At 45.6% G+C, this 19,941-nt stretch overlaps 1 protein-coding gene across 1 annotated transcript in view; it reads right to left on the bottom strand.

The window, feature by feature from the left end:
* The window catches only part of MTMR6 (myotubularin related protein 6), a 52,613-nt gene that overhangs the window by 9,252 nt on the left and 23,420 nt on the right, over nt 1-19,941 (bottom strand). The window contains exons 6-11 of the mRNA XM_077298318.1: nt 19,541-19,675; nt 19,333-19,465; nt 10,286-10,395; nt 4,499-4,624; nt 2,528-2,577; nt 1,740-1,940 (exon numbers count right to left, since the gene is read on the bottom strand). Of these exons, the coding sequence (XP_077154433.1) occupies nt 1,740-1,940; nt 2,528-2,577; nt 4,499-4,624; nt 10,286-10,395; nt 19,333-19,465; nt 19,541-19,675 (755 nt within the window). The remainder of the gene's footprint in view (nt 1-1,739; nt 1,941-2,527; nt 2,578-4,498; nt 4,625-10,285; nt 10,396-19,332; nt 19,466-19,540; nt 19,676-19,941) is intronic.

Below are 19,941 nucleotides of genomic sequence, written 5' to 3'. Positions count from 1 at the left end.
AATCAGTGACAGGCGCAGTCCGGCTGCGAATTGGCGCCGGATTTGAACCACGCTTCGCTAATTGGTCGTGGCCGGCTGAATCCTGTGTATTCAATGTATTATTCTAAAATCTTCATAAATAGACTACATACATATTCTAGAATACCCGATGCGTTAGAAGAATTGGGCTACCATCTAATATATATATATATATATATATATATATATATATATATATATATATATATATATATATATATATATATATATATATATATATATATATATAATATTTGAATCGGCTAATTTTCTAATTAATTGGATGTATATTATGGTGAAATTAAAGGAAAGGCTTTATATAATTAACAAATCAGCACAAAAAACATACAGTATATATATATACAGTATATGCATATGTGTGCGTATATTATACACACACACATATGCATACATTCATACACTGTATATGCTGTTTTTTATTGTTTTCGTGCGGATTTGCTAATTATATAAAGCTTTTCCTTTAATTTCACAGTAATCGTCATCCAATTAATTAGAAAATTAGCCGGTTCCTGCCAGGAGGGGGTGACCTTAATCTGCGCCTCGATTAATCCAGAAACCTATCGTTTTAGTACATTAGCCTAATTGCTGCCAATTGTCAAAACAGCGATTGAAGGGGCATTAATCACTCTAAATACAGCAAATAAGTGCCTTGATTTAGCAGTAAGTAATGTTATAAGATGGATGTAATTGCTCTCGCTAACAAGCGTTGTGGTCACTTCATGGAGACTCATTAGGCTGGAACTGTGCCGATTCAGAAATCTATGTCGTGTGTAATAAAGCGAACCTGTTGGGCGTTTCCTGCAGCCCGAAACGGGTGTCAGACTCCTTTGAAACAACCAGGTATAATATATAACAGGCAGCCGGGTCACAGAGAAAACACTGTTTTAAAAAAAGCCAGGAACAGAGAGGAGTCAAGGGGGAGGATCCTCCCATCCTGCTAGGTATGATTGACAGTTCCTTCTTTATACACAAACAGGGAGAGAAATAACAGGGATAAGCCAGCAAGAAACCGCACCCTTTACTTTCCTTCCTGTTCATGGCTCTACTACAAAAATAACGTGTGCCGATATTATTGCCCAGGGGCTTCGGTATATTAAAGGGGTTGTAACGTTACAGGACAACCCATTATTTATGGTCCGAAAAGAGGTCAACTCCTTTAAATAAAGCCTACCAGCACAAAATAATTGCTTAAACTTAGCACAGGGGCTCAGTGCACCCTTGGCGCAGCCGCACCATTCATTTCCCCACTCCTACTAATTCGCCTGCCTCACCACCACCTCGTCTGATCAACAGCTCTGACTTTATACGAGTCAGAAACAACAAGTGGGATGGTGCTGAAATGTTTGGCCTTTCTTAGGATGCACAGAGTGTCTGCTTGGTTTGATCAGTCATTTTGTGTTTTCTGTAGAGTTCCAGGGAAAACTACTCAGCCATCTTAACGAGAATGCATCTAAACAAAATAACTTATTGTGTAAATCAAGTATTTTATGTTAAATGTAATTTTTATATATATATATATATATATATATATATATATATATATATATATATATATACACATACATACATACATACACACGCACAAGAATACATTTTATAATTTATGTATTTTTTTTTTTACATTTTCGATATCATTATCTGTATTACATCAAAACCCGAGCGGTAGGATATTTCTTCTCCCACAAGAATAGATCACTAACCTCAGTTCTTCCCGTTCTTTTTCACATTTTCCAATAAAGTTTCCGAACTGGCAGGAGTGTACGTGCTCGTGTATCTGAAGAAGGAACGCTTCATTGAATTCAAAAGCCTGCGGGAATTGCTCGGTCAGGTGCCAGACACACTCCAAAAACTGTGTGAACACCGGGGAGATCTCCTTGGCGTCACTGTCCAACTGCCCGCACCTACAACCAAATTCACATAACTTCACGTTTAGCTTTTATTTATTTATTTTTTAAAGTGAACCAGTCATTAGACGTAAACCGGCACCATAACATTAGCCAGAATGGGAATAGGTTTCTAAAAATGTCCCTCTTTGTAATCTTCATAGCACCAAAAGGGAAAAAAATATATATAATGACGCCTGCAACCTGTGAAGAGTCATGAGGGCGGTCCTTGTTTCCTCAGGAGTCATGAAGTGATGGCTAACATAAGTCATTACCAGGCAAATAAAGTCAAAGCCAGTTCACCTTGCAGATGATACTGGAGTTGGCTGCATGTGTTGCGGCGCTCAAACAGCTACGAGACATGCAGCTGCGGGGACTCGGACATATTAGTGAATGGTGAGATAGTGAACCTGAAAGTCAAAAGCTCAAAACATTTTTACCCTTTTGCTGATAAGTGTAAGCAGCATCCAAATATCCTATTACTTATTTCCATTCAGTTTCATGCCGGCGATCGAGCGATTCATTTGCAACGACGGATATAAACAGGATGTTTATATTCACTTACAGCAAACACTATTATTATTACTAAGAAGACAAATGTTTACCTGTCTGCAAACTTGTGTCCAAATGATATCCAGTCTTTCTCAATTAAAACCTGAAAAAGAAGAAGGGAAAACCTTGGACCTTTAATGTGATAAAGGAAGTTTTCTCTAACCGCTTAGATGCAACAGTTGCTGTGGAAATACTGATTCTAAGCAGTTAGTAATCACTGATCCATGAGGATGTGCTAGATGTGTACAGTACTTTGCGCTGAGCTCGTCCTGACCGCACCACATATAAATAGTAGAGAGAGGATAAGCCAGCTACCAATCACTGAATCCTAGAGTCCATGTTATATATCATCTAGGCATTAGTGATGAGCGAACGTGCTGTTATAAGGTGTTATCCACCATGCTCAGGTGCTCACCGAGTGTCTTCGGCGTGCTTGAATAATAGGTTCTAGTCCTGTGGCGGCAGGTCTCATGGCTATTTGACAGCCACAACACATGCAGTGATTTCCGGGTTGTTAGGCACTCCCAGCCGCGAGACCTGCAGCCACAGGACTAGAACATATTTTTCGAGCACGGGGAAGACACTCGGTTAGCACCCGAGCATAAATAACACCTTATCCCAGCATGTTCACCCATCACTACTAGGCATCAGAAGAGCAAAATTTGCTCCACATAACCTGCAGTCCATGTACTCATCTGTCCATAGTCAGTAGATCACAGTCAGTGGGGCATCATTAGTTTGTGTACGGGGTCTCCTTGACTGAGGATCTTCACATTTCTACATGCCTATCCTTTGCCAGCTGTCTCTGCCCCACTTTAGGCCGAACTTACATGTTATAGATGGTGAAATGTTCGTACAACAACTTTAAGTACATGGCCACCTGACTTGAAAACTCAAGTCCTTGGCCATACAGAAGTAGATCTCACGGCAATAATCTCTTTCAACTGCTTGTGAGGGCGCAGTCAGATGGCCGTATAAGTCGGGACCAAGATCGGACGGCAATGCACAGACTGCCCAACCCGAGCATGACAGCTTCATGTATTTCTATGCGGCTGCGCACGGCGTTCCAATCTCAGACCGATTAAAGGGAACCTGTCACCCCCAAAATCGAAGGTGAGCTAAGCCCACCAGCATCAGGGGCTTATCTACAGTATTCTGTAATGCTGTAGATAAGCCCCCGATGTATCCTGAAAGATGAGAAAAAGAGGTTAGATTATACTCACCCAGGGGCGGTCCCACTGCGGTCCGGTCCGATAGGCGTCGCAGTCCGGTTCGGTGCCTCCTATCTTCTTACGATGATGTCCTCTTCTTGTAGTCACGCCGCGGCTCCGGCGCAGGTGTACTTTGTCTGTCCTGTTGAGGGCAGAGCAAAGTACTGCAGTGCGCAGGTGCTGGGCCTCTCTGACCTTTCCCGGCACCTGCACACTGCAGCACTTAGCTCTGCCCTCAACAGGGCAGGCAAAGTACGCCTGCATCGGAGCCGCAGCCTGAAGACAAGAAGAGGACGTCATCGTAAGAAGATGGGAGGCCCCGGACCGGACCGCGATGCCCCTGGGTGAGTATAATCTAACCTCTTTTTCTTATCTTTCAGGATACATCAGGGGTTTATCTACAGCATTCCAGAATGCTGTAGATAAGCCCCTGATGCTGGTGGACTTAGCTCACCTTCGATATTGGGGGTGACAGGTTTCCTTTAATACAGCCGCCTGACTGCTCCCTAATTGTGAAATGTAGCTGTGCAATGAGCTCACTAATGGCTCAGTAGTGCTCTACATCACCCGTAAAAAACCCCGATTCTCAGCCTGATATTACTGAGCCAAAAATATGTCTGTAAATGGAATCTCAAAGGAAAATTCGTCTTTTTAAATATTCATCCAAGATTTCTAACTTCTATTTTATGTAGATTTATACAAATCGGAAATAATCTACTAAATCCCTGCTGCCGTCTGGATCTCCTCCATGCTGTACGGCGCATCCTTCTTTAGTTTTCGCAGGGAGAACATAACAGGTAGCGCTGGACTTACCATGAATCCTTTGATGGTTCTGTAAAATGGATCAAGCAGTAAGGATCCCAGTGAGCAGACTTGTGATGTGCGGTCCCAGCCATCGGAGCAATGGACGAGCACGCTGGTCCTCTCATCATATATAGCCTGGGAACAGAGAAATTAATGGCTCTGGTGCGTGTACCATAGATGCAGCTGATACACTGGCTGGGACCAGGATTCCTTAGATTAGACTTTTAGTGACCAGACAATTTTTTTTTATTCTTTTTTTTTTTCATGTACAGTACAGACAGTAAGATTTTTCTGTATTTTCATGACTATGAAAATTGTACATTCACACTGAAGGCATCAAAACTATGAATTAAGACGTGGAATTATATACTTAACAAACAAGTGTGAAACAACTGAAAGTATGTCTTATATTCTAGGTTCTTCAAAGTAGCCACCTTTTGCTTTGATGACTGCTTTGCACACTCTTGGCATTCTCTTGATGAGCTTCAAGAGGTAGTCACCGGGAATGGTTTTCACTTCACAGGTGTGCCGTCAGGTTTAATAAGTGGGATTTCTTGCCTTATAAATGGGGTTGGGACCATCAGTTGTGTTGTGCAGAAGTCTAGTGGATACACAGCTGATAGTCCTAATGAATAGACTGTTAGAATTTGTATTATGGCAAGAAAAAAGCAGCTAAGTAAAGAAAAACGAGTGGCCATCATTACTCAGTCAGTCAGTCCGAAAAATTGGGCAAACTTTGAAAGTTTCCCCAAGTGCAGTGGCAAAAACCATCAAGCGCTACAAAGAAACTGGCTCACATGAGGACCGCCCCAGGAAAGGAAGACCAAGAGTCATCTCTGCTTCTGAGGATAAGTTTATCCGAGTCACCAGCCTCAGAAATCGCAGGTTACCAGCAGCTCAGATTAGAGACCAGGTCAATGCCACACAGGGTTCTAGCAGCAGACACATCTCTACAACAACTGTTAAGAGGAGACTTTGTGCAGCAGGCCTTCATGGTAAAATAGCTGCTAGGAAACCACTGCTAAGGACAGGCAACAAGCAGAAGAGACTTGTTTGGGCTAAAGAACACAAGGAATGGACATTAGACCAGTGGAAATCTGTGCTTTGGTCTCATGAGTCCAAATTTGAGATCTTTGGTTCCAAACACCGTGTCTTTGTGCGACGCAGAAAAGGTGAACGGATGGACTGTGCATGCCTGGTTCCCACCGTGAAGCATGGAGGAGGAGGTGTGATGGTGTGGGGGTGCTTTGCTGGTGACACTGTTGGGGATTTATTCAAAATTGAAGGCATACTGAACCAGCATGGCTACCACAGCATCTTGCAGTGGCCTGCTATTCCATCCGGTTTGCGTTTAGTTGGACCATCATTTATTTTTCAACAGGACAATGACCCCAAACACACCTCCAGGCTGTGTAAGGGCTATTTGACCAAGAAACAGAGTGATGGGGTGCTACCCCAGATGACCTGGCCTCCACAGTCACCAGACCTGAACCCAATCGAGATGGTTTGGGGTGAGCTGGACCGCAGAGTGAAGGCAAAGGGGCCAACGAGTGCTAAGCATCTCTGGGAACTCCTTCAAGATTGTTGGAAGACCATTCCCAGTGACTACCTCTTGAATCTCATCAAGAGAATGCCAAGAGTGTGCAAAGCAGTCATCAAAGCAAAAGGTGGCAACTTTGAAGAACCTAGAATATAAGACATAATTTCAGTTGTTTCACACTTTTTTGTTAAGTATATAATTCCACATGTGTTAATTCTTAGTTTTGATGCCTTCAGTGTGAATGTACCATTTTCATAGTCATGAAAATACAGAAAAATCTTTAAATGAGAAGGTGTGTCCAAACTTTTGGTCTGTACTGTATGTTTCGCCACATTTCAGCAGCCATTACTGTTTTTCTTTTTTTCACTCGTGTAACAGTATGATGCCTTGTATTATATGGGAGAAATTGTATTATTTAGTGGTACATATAGACTAATCTGTAATTTATAAAAAAAATATATATTTATTTTTTCTTTTTTTCTCTCTATCGTCAGCACATTTTGTCCTTCCTAATTAGGATGCTAACAATCCATTCTGTGCGCAGCGGCAAACCTCTAATAACGATCTTTATTCGCTGCTCTCCAACATGGTACATGGCACTGTACAGTCCAACGGGTGTGCGGACCAACCTCGCAGCCCCCAGTGAGCTCGCTAATCCGACCCTTCTATCCATAACTGATAGGGCCTGGGATAGTGAGCTCACAGTCGACACCGACATTGCGATTTACATAAATTAGGGGACCTGACAGCTTCGCTTTAAAGGAGCACTGCCATCAAAGTTTTTATCCTCTTAATATATTGCAGTCATCATATTATGCAGCACTGTGTACTTACAATTGCTCATTTTACCTTTCTACCCAGACAATTATTTTCTTTTCTCTTCTCTATGTAGAAACAAGAAGTCTCTTGTCCTTACAAAAATCATCCCCCTCTAATTCCTGACCCAGCTGCTGCCTCCTTCCCCTGCCAGGGACTTTTGCAGTAACTCATGACTCATACAGGGAAAATTGCCCTCCTGTTTCTACATAGAGCTTAGAAGGATTCAGCTAGTTATTAATCACGCGATGTCATAGATCTTATGGAAAAAGAGAAGAATTATCTGGGTAGAAAGATAAAATGAACAATTGTAAGGACACAGTGCTGTATAATATGATGATTGCAATATATTAAGAGGAAAAAAACTTTGAGGGAAGGAGGAGGGCTCCTTTAAAGAAGACCTTTCACCAGTTCAAAAGTGACTAGTTTTTGCTTTTATTTTATAATTATAGTGCCAAATAAATAAAATGTCCCCTATCTCTAGAACTGTATGTTGGATTAAAAAAATAAAATTAAAAATGGCATTCTCAGGGGAATAAACTAGGAATAAAAACAGGCCCCTTGTGAACTGGTGACAGGTCCCCTTTAAGTAATAAAAATGTCTGTAATCTTCAGAAGAATAAGCTGTAGCTCTTGGTTATTAGGAAGGACTGATAAAAAGGAGTCATATTATAGAAAGTGGCGTAAGCGTCTCTAAAAAGCCCGCAAATGATTGACTGTCCAAATAACATGACAGCAGATAATCCTGTCCCCGAGCCTCCGAACATATGAAGCAGTAACGTTACTGACTGCAATGGACAGTGTGTGACCTTTCCTCATCGGTTCCTCCGATGCCTGCAGACATATAATGGCCGTCTGTAGCCGGCGAGCACCAGGAATCTGTCCTAATTGTGATTCCAGGCAGGGAGGAGCGCGGCCCCGGGCGGACACCAGTGAGCACACCCCTCCCTCAATACTGCCACACACACTAATGGATATCTCCAGGCCCGGTCAGCAAAAAGCTGGACTCTTCTCATTTCCCATCACAATGCCGAAACCTCCTAATCTGACGGCTGCCCCCCCCTGTAAGTGTAATTAGGTGACACTATTATACATACACTTCTATTCTATTCTATTCTATTCTATTTTCTATTCTCATCTCCAAGATCCTATCCCAATATGTAGTAGGTGTAATATTAATAATAGCAGCAAATACCTCCAATTAGAAATGTAGGATAGTTCTTCTGATTCGCTATGTCATTTACCCCATGTGCAGGGCATTGCAGCAGCTTAGATATCCATGGATACAGCCACCTATATAGTGATAGTTAGCTGTTAGTGGCCGTAACCACGGATACCCAAGCTACTGCAATGCCCTGCACATGGGGGAAGTGACATAGCGAATCAGAAGAACTATACTACATTTCTAATTGGAGGTATTCGATAATATTATTATAACACCTACTACATATTGGGATAGGATCTTGGAGATAAGAATACCCCTTTATTGCTCGCATTGGAGAACATCTTTCGATGGCTATAAATATTGTATCAGGTACCCAATGAACATTTAGATGTAATAATGTAATATTACAATTTATCTGCAGCAATCATAGAGTGAATATGGCCGCTTACCCTAGTAAAATCAGGGTGCAGGAAGCGAGACCATGGTATCTGCATTTTATCGAGCTAGCACCGTTAGAAGGAAAATTAAAGCGGCAGACTATTTCTTGCTCCTGAAACCATTAGTCTTGTACTGTCCTTTAACCCCATAATGACCTATGATGTGCAGTGTCCGTCACAGGTCACCTCCCCCTCTTTGGTGCAGCTTCGGCGATGAGCCCGCTCCTTTTCCGGCACATGACAGCTGATCCACCCGCGGCTGTTAACTAGTTAAATGCCGCTGTCAATCTCCGACAGCGGCATTTAACTCGCGCAAACTTGATGTACGGTTTAGCTCCGCCCATGTCACATGACCGCAGGACGCCAAGGGGTTGGCATAACATCCCGGGGTCTGCAGGAGACCCTTCCAGTCTCTCATTGTTTATAATTTTACTGGGGTGGGAAAATAGGGATTCAGGAGGGGTTCTCCAAGAAGTGGACAACGCCTTTAAAAAGTTAGGTGTCTAGCTGATAACTTGCAGATGGGTGGGTGTTTGACTGCAGAAAAGGGCTCCCCCATACACACGCAGGCTCAGCCTGGAAAAGTCTGCATAGTGTTCATTGGGGAAGAGGGTAACAAGCAGCGGCCAGGCTCTGCTCACCTCCTGCAGGAATAGGCCGCACTTCAGCCTTCTTTTCTCCGATCTCTGGCATCACTTTGCCCTTTAAATCTTTGGGTTTGATAAAATAATATTTAAAGGGAATTTATCTAATTGAAAATGCCGTCCGATCTGCAGGCCCCCTGATATAGAGCAGGAGGAGTGGAGAAGATTGATATATAGATTTGTGGGAAAAGATTCATGATGACTTATGTATTAATCATGTAAACATCAGCTCCTTCTGGGCATGTCAGTCCAGTGGGCGGTCCTATCAGTGATGACCGTCCTCCATGTACAAGTGTAGGACCGCCCACTGGACCCGAAAAGCCCAGAATAAGCACAAGAGTATGAAGGAGCAAAACACAGGTTATACTGGGTCTTTTCCCACAAATCTATATATCAATGTGCTCTATAACATGGGGTCTGCAGACTGGAAGATCTCTTAGGTGAAAGGTTCATCTTCATGGGCACCTATAGTGAGGGCTGCTGACGTATGGGGGGATAAATTAGATAAGGCGGGATGTTATGGGACCTGGATCATAGATTGCAGTGACTGAACAGAGTCAGAGGCAGTGTGTCACCCCGAGATATCTAAATCATTGTAGAATTATGGGGGAATCGGTCACCAGATTTCACAATACAAACGGCATACATTTTTCAGTAGCTTTCTAAAACCTGATGTGGCCGGTGTCCTTACGTTGAAAATCCAGGTCAGAATGGCCGTCTAATCTGTTTTGGAAGCTTTTATTACTGCCTGACATTAAAATGAAGATTTTACGAGTCCAACTCCTAAAATATCCATCTTAATAGCTATGTTGACATGGGACTTTCAAAGTAAGTACACCACCCTCATGGGGTCCAAGAGATTTACTCGATAATATAAGTAAAGTGAAATCCGGTAAGAGATCCGCCTTAAATGTTATTTGACTCATGAACTTTCACCATTTTCAGTTCTCTGCTTGATGTCATTGAATGGAACCATTTTCAGTTCTCTGCTTGATGTCATTGAATGGAACCATTTTCGGTTTACTATTAAAAACTTGGCCTGAGAATGAGATTGAAAGCTCTCGCTCTCTTTTTACTGAACTCTTCCGCCGTGTGAGCCATTCGACCTATGAACGTTTGCATTCACTGACAGCAAGCACTGAACCAGAAAACTGAAGACTGAGCGATATCCCAGTGATGCCCTGAATTCTGTACCTTCGCTAACCAGACGGACGCATCCAGCACGGCTTTGATGTGACGCAGCCATCCACAGTTTTCTAGGCCACTTAGAAAGTCATTTACAGAGAGATTCCTTGATCCACAAACTGAAAAAAAAAAAAAATTAATCCATATTCTTGGACATGAATTGTTAATTAGATCTCATTTTTGGATAATCCTTTGTGCATGCATCTATATGAACAGGCGGTGTGTCTGGTGTTACCCTGTGTGGTCTATACTTTTTTTGACATTCTCCTTTTTGCTATTTTTTATTGTGTCTTGACAATTTTTTAATGAAAGTAAAAACTTTGTATGCATTCCTGGCTACTACTATGTCTTTATAGGTTTTCTTGCTTATAATGGGAGAGCCGTTAACTGTGGTCTATTAGATTAACCATTTAAATGCCGCTGTCCGTTTCTGACCACAGCAATTACATGTAAATGGAGCAATGAGGGTACTACACCTCCGCCCGGGAAGCGTGACTCCGTGGTACCAACCGGTTAATATAATAGAATATCATAAATCACTTGTTCAAGTCCCCTAAGGGGACTAAAAAGGTAATGTACGAAATAAATAACGTTTTAAAAAAGGAGATTTTTGTGTACTCACCGTAAAATCTTTTTCTCCGAGCCACTCATTGGGGGACACAGGACCATGGGTGTTATGCTGCTGCCACTAGGAGGACACTAAGTAAACAGAAAGATTAACTCCTCCTCTGCAGTATACACCCCTTCACTGGATACAATTTCAACCAGTTCGGTAGTAAAGCAGTAGGAGCATGAACAAAGACAAACTATGTCAAAACCAAAGAAGTAACAACAAGCCAAAACAGGCTAACAGGGTGGGTGCTGTGTCCCCCAATGAGTGGCTCGGAGAAAAAGATTTTACGGTGAGTACACAAAAATCTCCTTTTCTCCTACGCCTCATTGGGGGACACAGGACCATGGGACGTACAAAAGCAGTCCCTGGGTGGGGAGCAATATGCTAATACCCCATGTACCACCAGCTTACTGAGGTACCGATGTGTGCAGAATGCGCCTGCCGAGGGCAGCGTCTGCCGAAGCCTGAGTATGGAGGAGGTAGTGCTTCGTGAAAGTATGCAGACTGGACTAAGTCGTAGCTTTACAAGCTGATGTGCGGACGCCTGGTGCCGAATGGCCCAAGAAGCACCGACCGACCGGGTGGAATGCGCCTGAATCCCGGGTGGGACAGGAGTGTTCCTGACACGAAAGGATTCCTGAATAGCGGAACAAATCTACTTGGCTAGAGTGGCCTTTGAGGCAGGTAGACCCTTCCAATGTCCCTCCGGAAGCACGAAGAGGACATCCGACTTACAGAAGGGAGCCGTGCGAGATATGTACCTCCGAAGAGCTCAAACCAGGTCCAGAGTATGGAGAGCTTTCTCGATACAATGAGTAGGTGCAGGACAGAAAGACGGGAAGACAATGTCCTCGGGAGAGGTTCTCAAAACCACCTTATCTGGGTAAAAAATTCAGAAAAAGGGGGGGGGGGGTCGGCAAGAGAGAGCCGCCAACTCAGAAACTCTCCTAATTGACGTAATTGCCACTAGAAAGACCACCCTCGATGAGAGGAGGGTGAGAGATGTCCTGCAATGGTTCGAAAGAGGCCTCCTGAAGAACTCCGAGAACCAAGTTAAGATTCCATGACGCCAAAGGCATTCTATAAGGAGGGACCACCCGGGAGACTCCTTGGATGAACGTCTTAACCGGCAGTGTGGAAGCGATCCTTCGTTGGAATAGAACAGACAAGGCGGACACTTGTCCCTTGAGCGAGCTTAGGGCAAGGCCTGACTCTAAACTTGATTGGAGAAACTCCAGAATGGACGGAATGGAAAAGACTAAGGGCAAATGTCCATGGGTATTGCACTATGAAAAGAAGATACGCCAGGTGCGATGATAAATGCGCATGGATACGGGTTTCCTAGCGCGAATCATGGTAGAAGGACCCCCGGGGAGAATCCAGCTTGGGCTAAAATCCAGGATTCAACGGCCACGCCATCAAAGACAGGGTCCCAGAGTTCTGATGGCAAATTGGGCCCTAGAAGAGAAGGTCCGTGCGATCTGGAAGGTGCCAGGGGGTGTCGGCGACCATTTGGACGAGTTCCGTGTACCATGCTCGGCGCGGCCAGTCGGGCGCGACGAGAATCACCGGTCTCCCCTCTGCTGTGATCTTTTGATGACTCTCGGAAGCAGAGAAAGGGGCGGAAAAATGTATGGCAGCTGGAACGGATGCCACGACAGAACCAGGGCATCTACCCCGATGGCGCGAGGATCGTGGGAACGGGCAATGAACTGGGGAACCTGGTTGTTGAACCTCAAGGTCATGAGATCCACATCCGGCGTCAGCCAGCGAAGGCAAATCTGCTGGAAAACTTCCGGATGGAGGGACCACTCGCCCGAAGCAAGACTTTGGCGACTGAGGAAGTCCGCTTCCCAATTCTCCACGCCCGGTATGTGGATCGCCGATATGAGCGAGTGATTGGTCTCTGCCAAGCGCAGGATGTGGGAGACTTCGCGCATGGCTGCTCTGCTGCGGGTTCCCCCTTGTGGTTGATGTACGCCACGGCTGTGGCGTTGTGGGATTGAATTCTGATGGGATGACCTGCGAGAAGGTTGGTGAACGTTGTGTAAAGCGAGAATGATCGCTCAAATTTCCAGGATATTGATTGGGAGACGTGACTATCTCGTGGACCAACGACCCTGTGCCGTGTGGTGAATAAAAATTGCACCCCAGCCAAAAAGGCTGGCATCGGTAGTCACCACCAACCAGCGCACGGGAAGAAAGGATTTCCCTTGGTTCAAGGAAGACTGTAGTGTCCACCACCTGAGGGTCTGCCTGACCTGTGGGGGTAGATGAAAGCGACGGTCGAGAGGAACCGGGCTTCTGTCTCAGGCTAAAAGGAGCGCCTGTTGCAAGGGACGGGGATGGCACTGCGCAAACAGAATGGCTTCCATCGCCGCAACCATTTTTCCGAGGATGCGCATCGCAAAGCGAATGGAGTGAGGGACTGGGCGGAAGAGCCTGCGCGCTCCCTGTTGTAAGGATAGAACCTTCTCTGGAGGGAGAATGACCAGCCCGCGGGTAGAGTTCAAAATCATGCCCAGGAAGGAGATTTGCTGGGCCGGCACTGGAGATGATTTCTCGAAGTTGACCTTACAACCCAGGCGAGAAGGAGAATCCACGGTGATGCTCACCGACTCCTCGCAGGTAGACTGGGACGGACCTTTGATTAATAGGTCGTCCAGATATGGCAGGACTACCACTCCCCGAGCGCGAAGAATGGCCATGACAGCCGCCATGACCTTTGTGAAGACTCTGGGGGCGGTGGCAAGTCCGAAGGGCAAGGCCACAGACTGGAAGTGTACTTCTTGGGCTGCAAAGAGCAGGAACTGCTGATGAGAGGGAAAAATTGGGATGTGTAGATAGGCATCGTTTGATGTCTATGAATGCAAGGCACTCTCCTTTTCCCAGGGACGCGACAACGGAACGGAGGCGGTCCATCCTGAAGTGTCGGACCCGTACGAATTTGTTTTAGCAGTTTGAGATCCAGTATGGGCCGTAGAGTCCCGTCCTTCTTTTGGACCACGAAAAGGTTGGAGTAAAAACACGTGAACCTTTGGTCACGAGGGACTGGAGTGATGACACCGTCCTTTTGAAGCGCCTGTATGGCGTGAAGAGAAAAAACTCGATTTTGTATCCGGAAGACACGAGCTCTCTGACCCACTCGTCGTGAACGACCGAGAGCCACTGTTGACAGAACGAAAGAAGGCGTCAGCCTACGTTGTCAGTGTCGGCCGGACACGCCAACGAGTCATTGTGAAGGTTTAAGGGATGCGGACGGCTCAGGGGCAGACGGCCTGGGTCCGGGTTTCCAGGAACGGTTTGGTCTGTATGAGACCTGGGAAGTTCTGTTGTCCCGACGTCCCGAACCAGGGGAAGAGGACGACAAACTGGAGTTGTTACGAAATGACCGGAATCGAAACTGCTGCTGATTCCATGCTGGGGAAGAAATTCACTTTTTTTTTTTCTTTTCTTATAATCCGGTAGCGTCAGAAATGATTTGGTCTAGGTTTTCCCCCAAATTAAACGACCTGCTTGGTAAGGAAGAGAGGTCAGCGACTTTTTTGGAAGGAGAGTCTGCTCGCCAATCGCGGAGCCATAGGGCCCCCCCCCGATGGAAATTGCGTTAGCAGCCGCTTGCGCTGCGCAATTAGCCGCATCTATGGAGGCGCTAACGACAAAATCTCCGGCCTGAGCTAACTGGTTAACTAGTCTGGCCGTCCCTGGGGGACGATTACTGCCGTGGACGGTAAAGGTCAACACCTCAGCCCAGGTCACCATTGCCTTAGCTACCCAGGTAGCTGCAAAGGATGGAAGGAGGGCTGCTCCTGAGACTTCAAAGACTGAGCGAGCCAAATAATCAATCTGGCGGTCAGAAGGGTTTTTGACTGATGAATCGTCTGACAGAGAGAAGATTGTTTTGGATGCAAGCCGCGACACGGCAGGATCCAGAAGGAGAAAGAAGTAAGCCCTTCACCAGATCCCTTGAGAAAGGATATTCAGCTTCCGTGGCTTTTTGAGCCGTAAAGCGCTTTTCTGCTCCCTGTGTTTTGGATAATATCCTGAAACTCAGGGTGATTATGGAGACTTCTTAAAAGATACAACGTGTTCCTGAGAGGAAGCAGATTCATCGTCCACCATTAATGTGACCAATAGAGGAGTCTGGGTTAAAGATTCCTCCGACTCATATACTGAGCCCTGTACGCTGCGACCCTCAGGGGAGGGGGAGCGAGAAAATGAGCTTGCAGAAGCTGAAGCTCGCGCGTGTACGGGAGATGGGAAAAAGGTCCTTTTCCTGGAACCCCGGGAGTCCCGTACAACGGTGCGCCCCCTGTGGTCGGACAGCCCCGCGCCGTTATCAGATTCCGTCGCAGCCGACGGAGGTGAATTCTGGTTTAAGGAGGACCCAGGATTCCCTGAACGTGCGCGGCGCACTCAGGAGACGACATAGGAAGTGGCGGCAGAAGGCGGCTGCGCACTGGCCAGGTCACAGTTCTGGCACAAGGGGGGACTGTGGGTACTTGGCAAGGCAGACTTGCAAGTGGCACAAATGGTAAAAAATACAGTGTGCTTTTTTGTCCCCTTTTTTTTTTTTTTTCATAGATTGAGACATAGTGAATGTCTATTTCCGATAAACCGCAGTAGCAGTTATGTGAGCAGGGAAGGGGTTAAGCTTTTCCCTATGTAGCGGAGCAGCTTACCCACGGTCCTGAACTGGTGTCCCCAGGGAGGAAGAGAGGGAGGTAGCGTTTTCGGCTGTATTTCCCTGTAGCAGTGGAGTCCCAAGATGGCGCCCGAGATTTGCAGGGCTCTTCTCATTGAAAACGAGAAGCGCCTGAACAGTGGGCGGGGCTCCGGCGTGGGCGGGTTTTTTTGAACTGCGGCCTAGTCCGGCTGGAGAAGCCGGGGACTAAATTAGTGGAGCCGGCCGACGAAGCGCTCTGGCGGCCGCGACGCCGCGCCTAACGATTGTCGCTGGCATCTAGCCAGCGGTACCTCTCCCCAGGGACCCGGACCGCTTCTTCCCACGCCGGTAGCGTGAGGAAGATAGTACTCACCAAAGGAGGGACCACCTCCAGCTCAATCGATCCTCCCTGTGTCGGGGGACGGAGAGCCTCCTGAAGCATGCTTGCCTTCTCAGGGGACTTACAGCTGTGCCTGCCGCATGGAGATTTTGCAGGGTTCTTCTGCGCCTGCCACAGGGGGCTTACGGCTACTGTGGGGACTACGAGACGCCAAGATGAGGGCTTGAGTGCGGTGGAGCCCGGGAGATGCACATAAGAGGTAAACTCCATGTGCTCGCCATCTTACAGGGGGGAGATCGGGACCGTATAGGAACCGTCGCCCTAGCGTAGATTAGGCGTGCCCCATACGTCGCAGGAGAGGGACGGGGAGGTATACTCGCCGTGCTCGCCTGTTGATGGTTCGGGGGAGAGCGGACCCTATAAAAAAAGGAACCCGTCGCCCCCTTCACTCCGTTAAGTAAAAAATTAAAAATTTACAGAAAACTAAAAACTTTAAAATAAAAATTAAAATAAGAAAGTTGGGGCCTGAAAACAGACCCAAGTGCCTCCTACAGACACTAAGCAAGAACTGGTTGAAATTGTATCCAGTGAAGGGGTGTATACTGCAGAGGAGGAGTTAATCTTTCTGTTTACTTAGTGTCCTCCTAGTGGCAGCAGCATAACACCCATGGTCCTGTGTCCCCCAATGAGGCGTAGGAGAAATATATATTAAATAAAAAAAAATGTTAAGAATATAAAAATTCAAATCACCACCTTTCTTCCTGGAGAAAAATCAAGAAATATAAATAAAATATTTGGGATCACCACATCCGTAAAAGTCCAGGCTAATAAAAGATGACTTGACAGGAAGGGTATATGAGCTAATCGGAGAAAAAAATGAAAAATTGCAGAATTGCAGTTTTCAGTCACTAAACTATTCTGGAAAAAAAAAAAAATCTTATGAACCACAAACTGGTACCATTGAAAATGTCACCGCGCCAAAAAAACAAGACTTCGCATAACTCAATGGATGTAAAAAACAAACAACAGGTCTTGGAAAATGGTGTCAAAGCACAACATTTTTACCCCTTTTTCCAGTACATTATGCGGTAAAATGAATGGGATCATTCAAAGCTACAACTGATCCTGGAAAAAAACAAGCCTTTATATAGATATGGTGGCAGTAAAATAAAAAAAAGGTCACGGCTTTTGAAAAAAGGTGAGGACAAAATGGGGGGGAAAAAAAGAACACGGAAAATCATCCGTTCGTGAAAGGGTTAATCATTCCATGGTCCTGCTGACTGCACTGTTCCAAGGTGCCCTTTATTCCCTTAGCTCAGGATAACCAGAGGTGCACGCTGCCATCTAGTGGATTAAACAGAATATACAGAAATCTTCTATTTGACATTTATTTCCTATTAACAGACTCACTTTTTCCATTAGGATGCAACAAAAACCTTCTGATATTTCATCCGCATCTTTACCGAAGAAAATTGTAAGCTTTTTATCCCCTTAGGACAGTATAATCCTTTTCAAAAAGGTTATACGGGCCAACCCAAAAAGTTGCTTCATTGATACTCGCCTATCAGTACCCAAATGTATCTCCAGCAGTGATGAGTGAACGAGCTGGGATAAGGTGTTATCTGAGCATGCTCATGTGCTAACTGAGTGTCTTCGGTGTGCTCAAATACTATGTTCGAGTCCCTGAGACTGCATGTCTCATGGATGTTCGACAGACGCAACACATGTAGGGATTGCTTAACAAACAGGAAATCCCTGTATGTGTTGCCGCTGTCAATCAGCCATGAGATATGCAGCCACAGGGACTAGAACATATTATTCGAGCACGCCGAAGACACTCGGTTAGCACGCAAGCATGCTCAGATAACACCTTATCCCAGCATGTTCACTTGTCTCCAACACAGAATATATCCACACCACCAGCTGCCGGACCACTTGTGATTGGCTGCAGCAGTCAAGTGACTTGAGCAGTCCTCGATCAAAGAAATAAAATCTACAGACGTGCTGCTCAAGTCACCTGACCGCTGCAGCCAATCACAAGGTGCAGAAGTCCTGCGGTTGGTGGTATGGTGACATTTCCACTTCCTGTGTCAGAGCAGACCCCTGAGCAGCCAGCGCTGGATACAGGTGGGTTTTTGAATTTCCACAAAAATGTAAAATAACCAATAAATTTCGTTCATCTTCACAATTGTGTTCCACTTGTTGTTGATTCTTCACCAAAAATGTACATTTGGTATCTTTATGTTTGAAGTATGATATGTGGGAAAAGGTTGAAAAGTTCCAGGGGGCCGAATACTTTCGCAAGGCACTGTATTCATATATGTCCAGGAGGAATAATAGAAGAACTACACAATGCAAAGGTTTGGGGTTTTTTGTTTTTTTTAAACGATGCTCCATCACTGGTTCTCATTGGGCAACACTGACGTTTGGGGAGACGGACACATCAGGACAGAACAAATCAAGTCCTTTCTATCTACCGTAAATAGACCGTAAAATAATAAAGATGACATTTTCTTAGTCCTATAGGAAAAAAAAATAAATTGAAAAATAATTCCCCAGTCTATTTCCCACCATATAAAGTAATGGAAGAATAAGACTGAGCCCCCAGGGATTAGGAGCTCCGACTGGGAATTAAGCATTTTCCCTGCACATTGGTACCGAGAAGCACATTGGTACCGAGAGCGAATGTCTGCAGCACCTCGGAGCGTCACTGTGCAAGGGATGTCGATTTTATTTCTCTCATCACACTAAAGTTAAAGGGAGATAACTTTCCTCTTGGTCGGAGCGCAGAGATCAGCACCGATGGGCTGGGAACTTTTATCCCCGCTAGAATGGACGTCGCAGCTCTTAATTGATAGAGGCCGCCGCAGCCTCCGATTCGCCAGGGGAGGCGAGTAAAGAGATTTTAATTTTCAACTTTGTGGAAATTATTTTTCTAAAACATTTTTAAGCCTTTTGGCATTTCACAGAAAATAGGGTAAGTTCTGTAGTTTGACTTACCGATTAATCTCAATGGGAAAAATGCTTACAATGGATCTCACAAGTGGTCACCTATGCACAGGACCGACGAGAACTTATTTGCGGGTCACTCGCTGGTGGGAAAGGAAAACGTTTATCCTTGACGGATCACGTGTAACCGTGTTATAACGGAGCAGCGTTGGGCATCACCGACCCCGAGAGCTGCGTTCGGCCTTTTCTACCAATCCCATAGAAAATTAATAGTGGTGGTTGGGTCACGCGACTTGCTGCATCATTTTTTGATAAAACTTCACAATCCTGCTGATCAGTGCGGCTCCCAGCTGTCAGACACGCACTGATCAGTACATTATCACCTATCCTGCATGTAGATGACTGGTTTTCCCAGAGAAGCCCTTTAATAAAGCCGTGATTTCCATTACAATCTGCCCCCGATTACATTATGAGACCCCATCACACACCTTCCAGAAGCTTCTGCAGACTCGACCTCATCACGTGAATATTCTCAATTCCCACGAACTGAAACTTAATATTAGAGTAATTGTCGGCGTTCTCGTAGCCTTTTCCCGCCGCTCTGTTCGCCATGGCATTCAGCTGCAAAGAGACAAAATGTGTTGTGGTGAAATACATCCCGACTTAGTAGGAAACATGGAGGAGCTGCGGACTCACCTTGGGTCTAGTATCCATGACATACATGGAGCGCCATTCAGGGGTGGCTTTACTGACTGACTGCAGCATGTGCTCATCTTCCAGACACCGAGCGCTAAAACCCGACAAGGGCTGACTGCAGCGGCAGATGGCCACCTATCCGGAAGGAAAAGAAGTGATGTGACTATACATCCATGGTGGACGACTGATCACTGCCGACATGAACACTCTTCTGCCCTGTATCACCGATACTACTGGACCATCGCATGCCGTGCTCACATGTAAAAGCACATGTGTCAGTCCGCCAATAGCCTGGAGACTTGAGAACATTCACTTCCCTTTAATCCCCCCATTTCAGCGGCAGTAGCACGTTCTCCCCTTGCAGAGAGCAGAGGAGGAAGGTGTCCCCGAGCAGACGCCAT

Source organism: Ranitomeya variabilis, chromosome 3 (genome assembly GCF_051348905.1).
Source record: "Ranitomeya variabilis isolate aRanVar5 chromosome 3, aRanVar5.hap1, whole genome shotgun sequence".
In the NCBI taxonomy this organism is placed as follows: domain Eukaryota; kingdom Metazoa; phylum Chordata; class Amphibia; order Anura; family Dendrobatidae; genus Ranitomeya; species Ranitomeya variabilis.
This window is presented reverse-complemented; position numbering and strand designations above follow the sequence as displayed.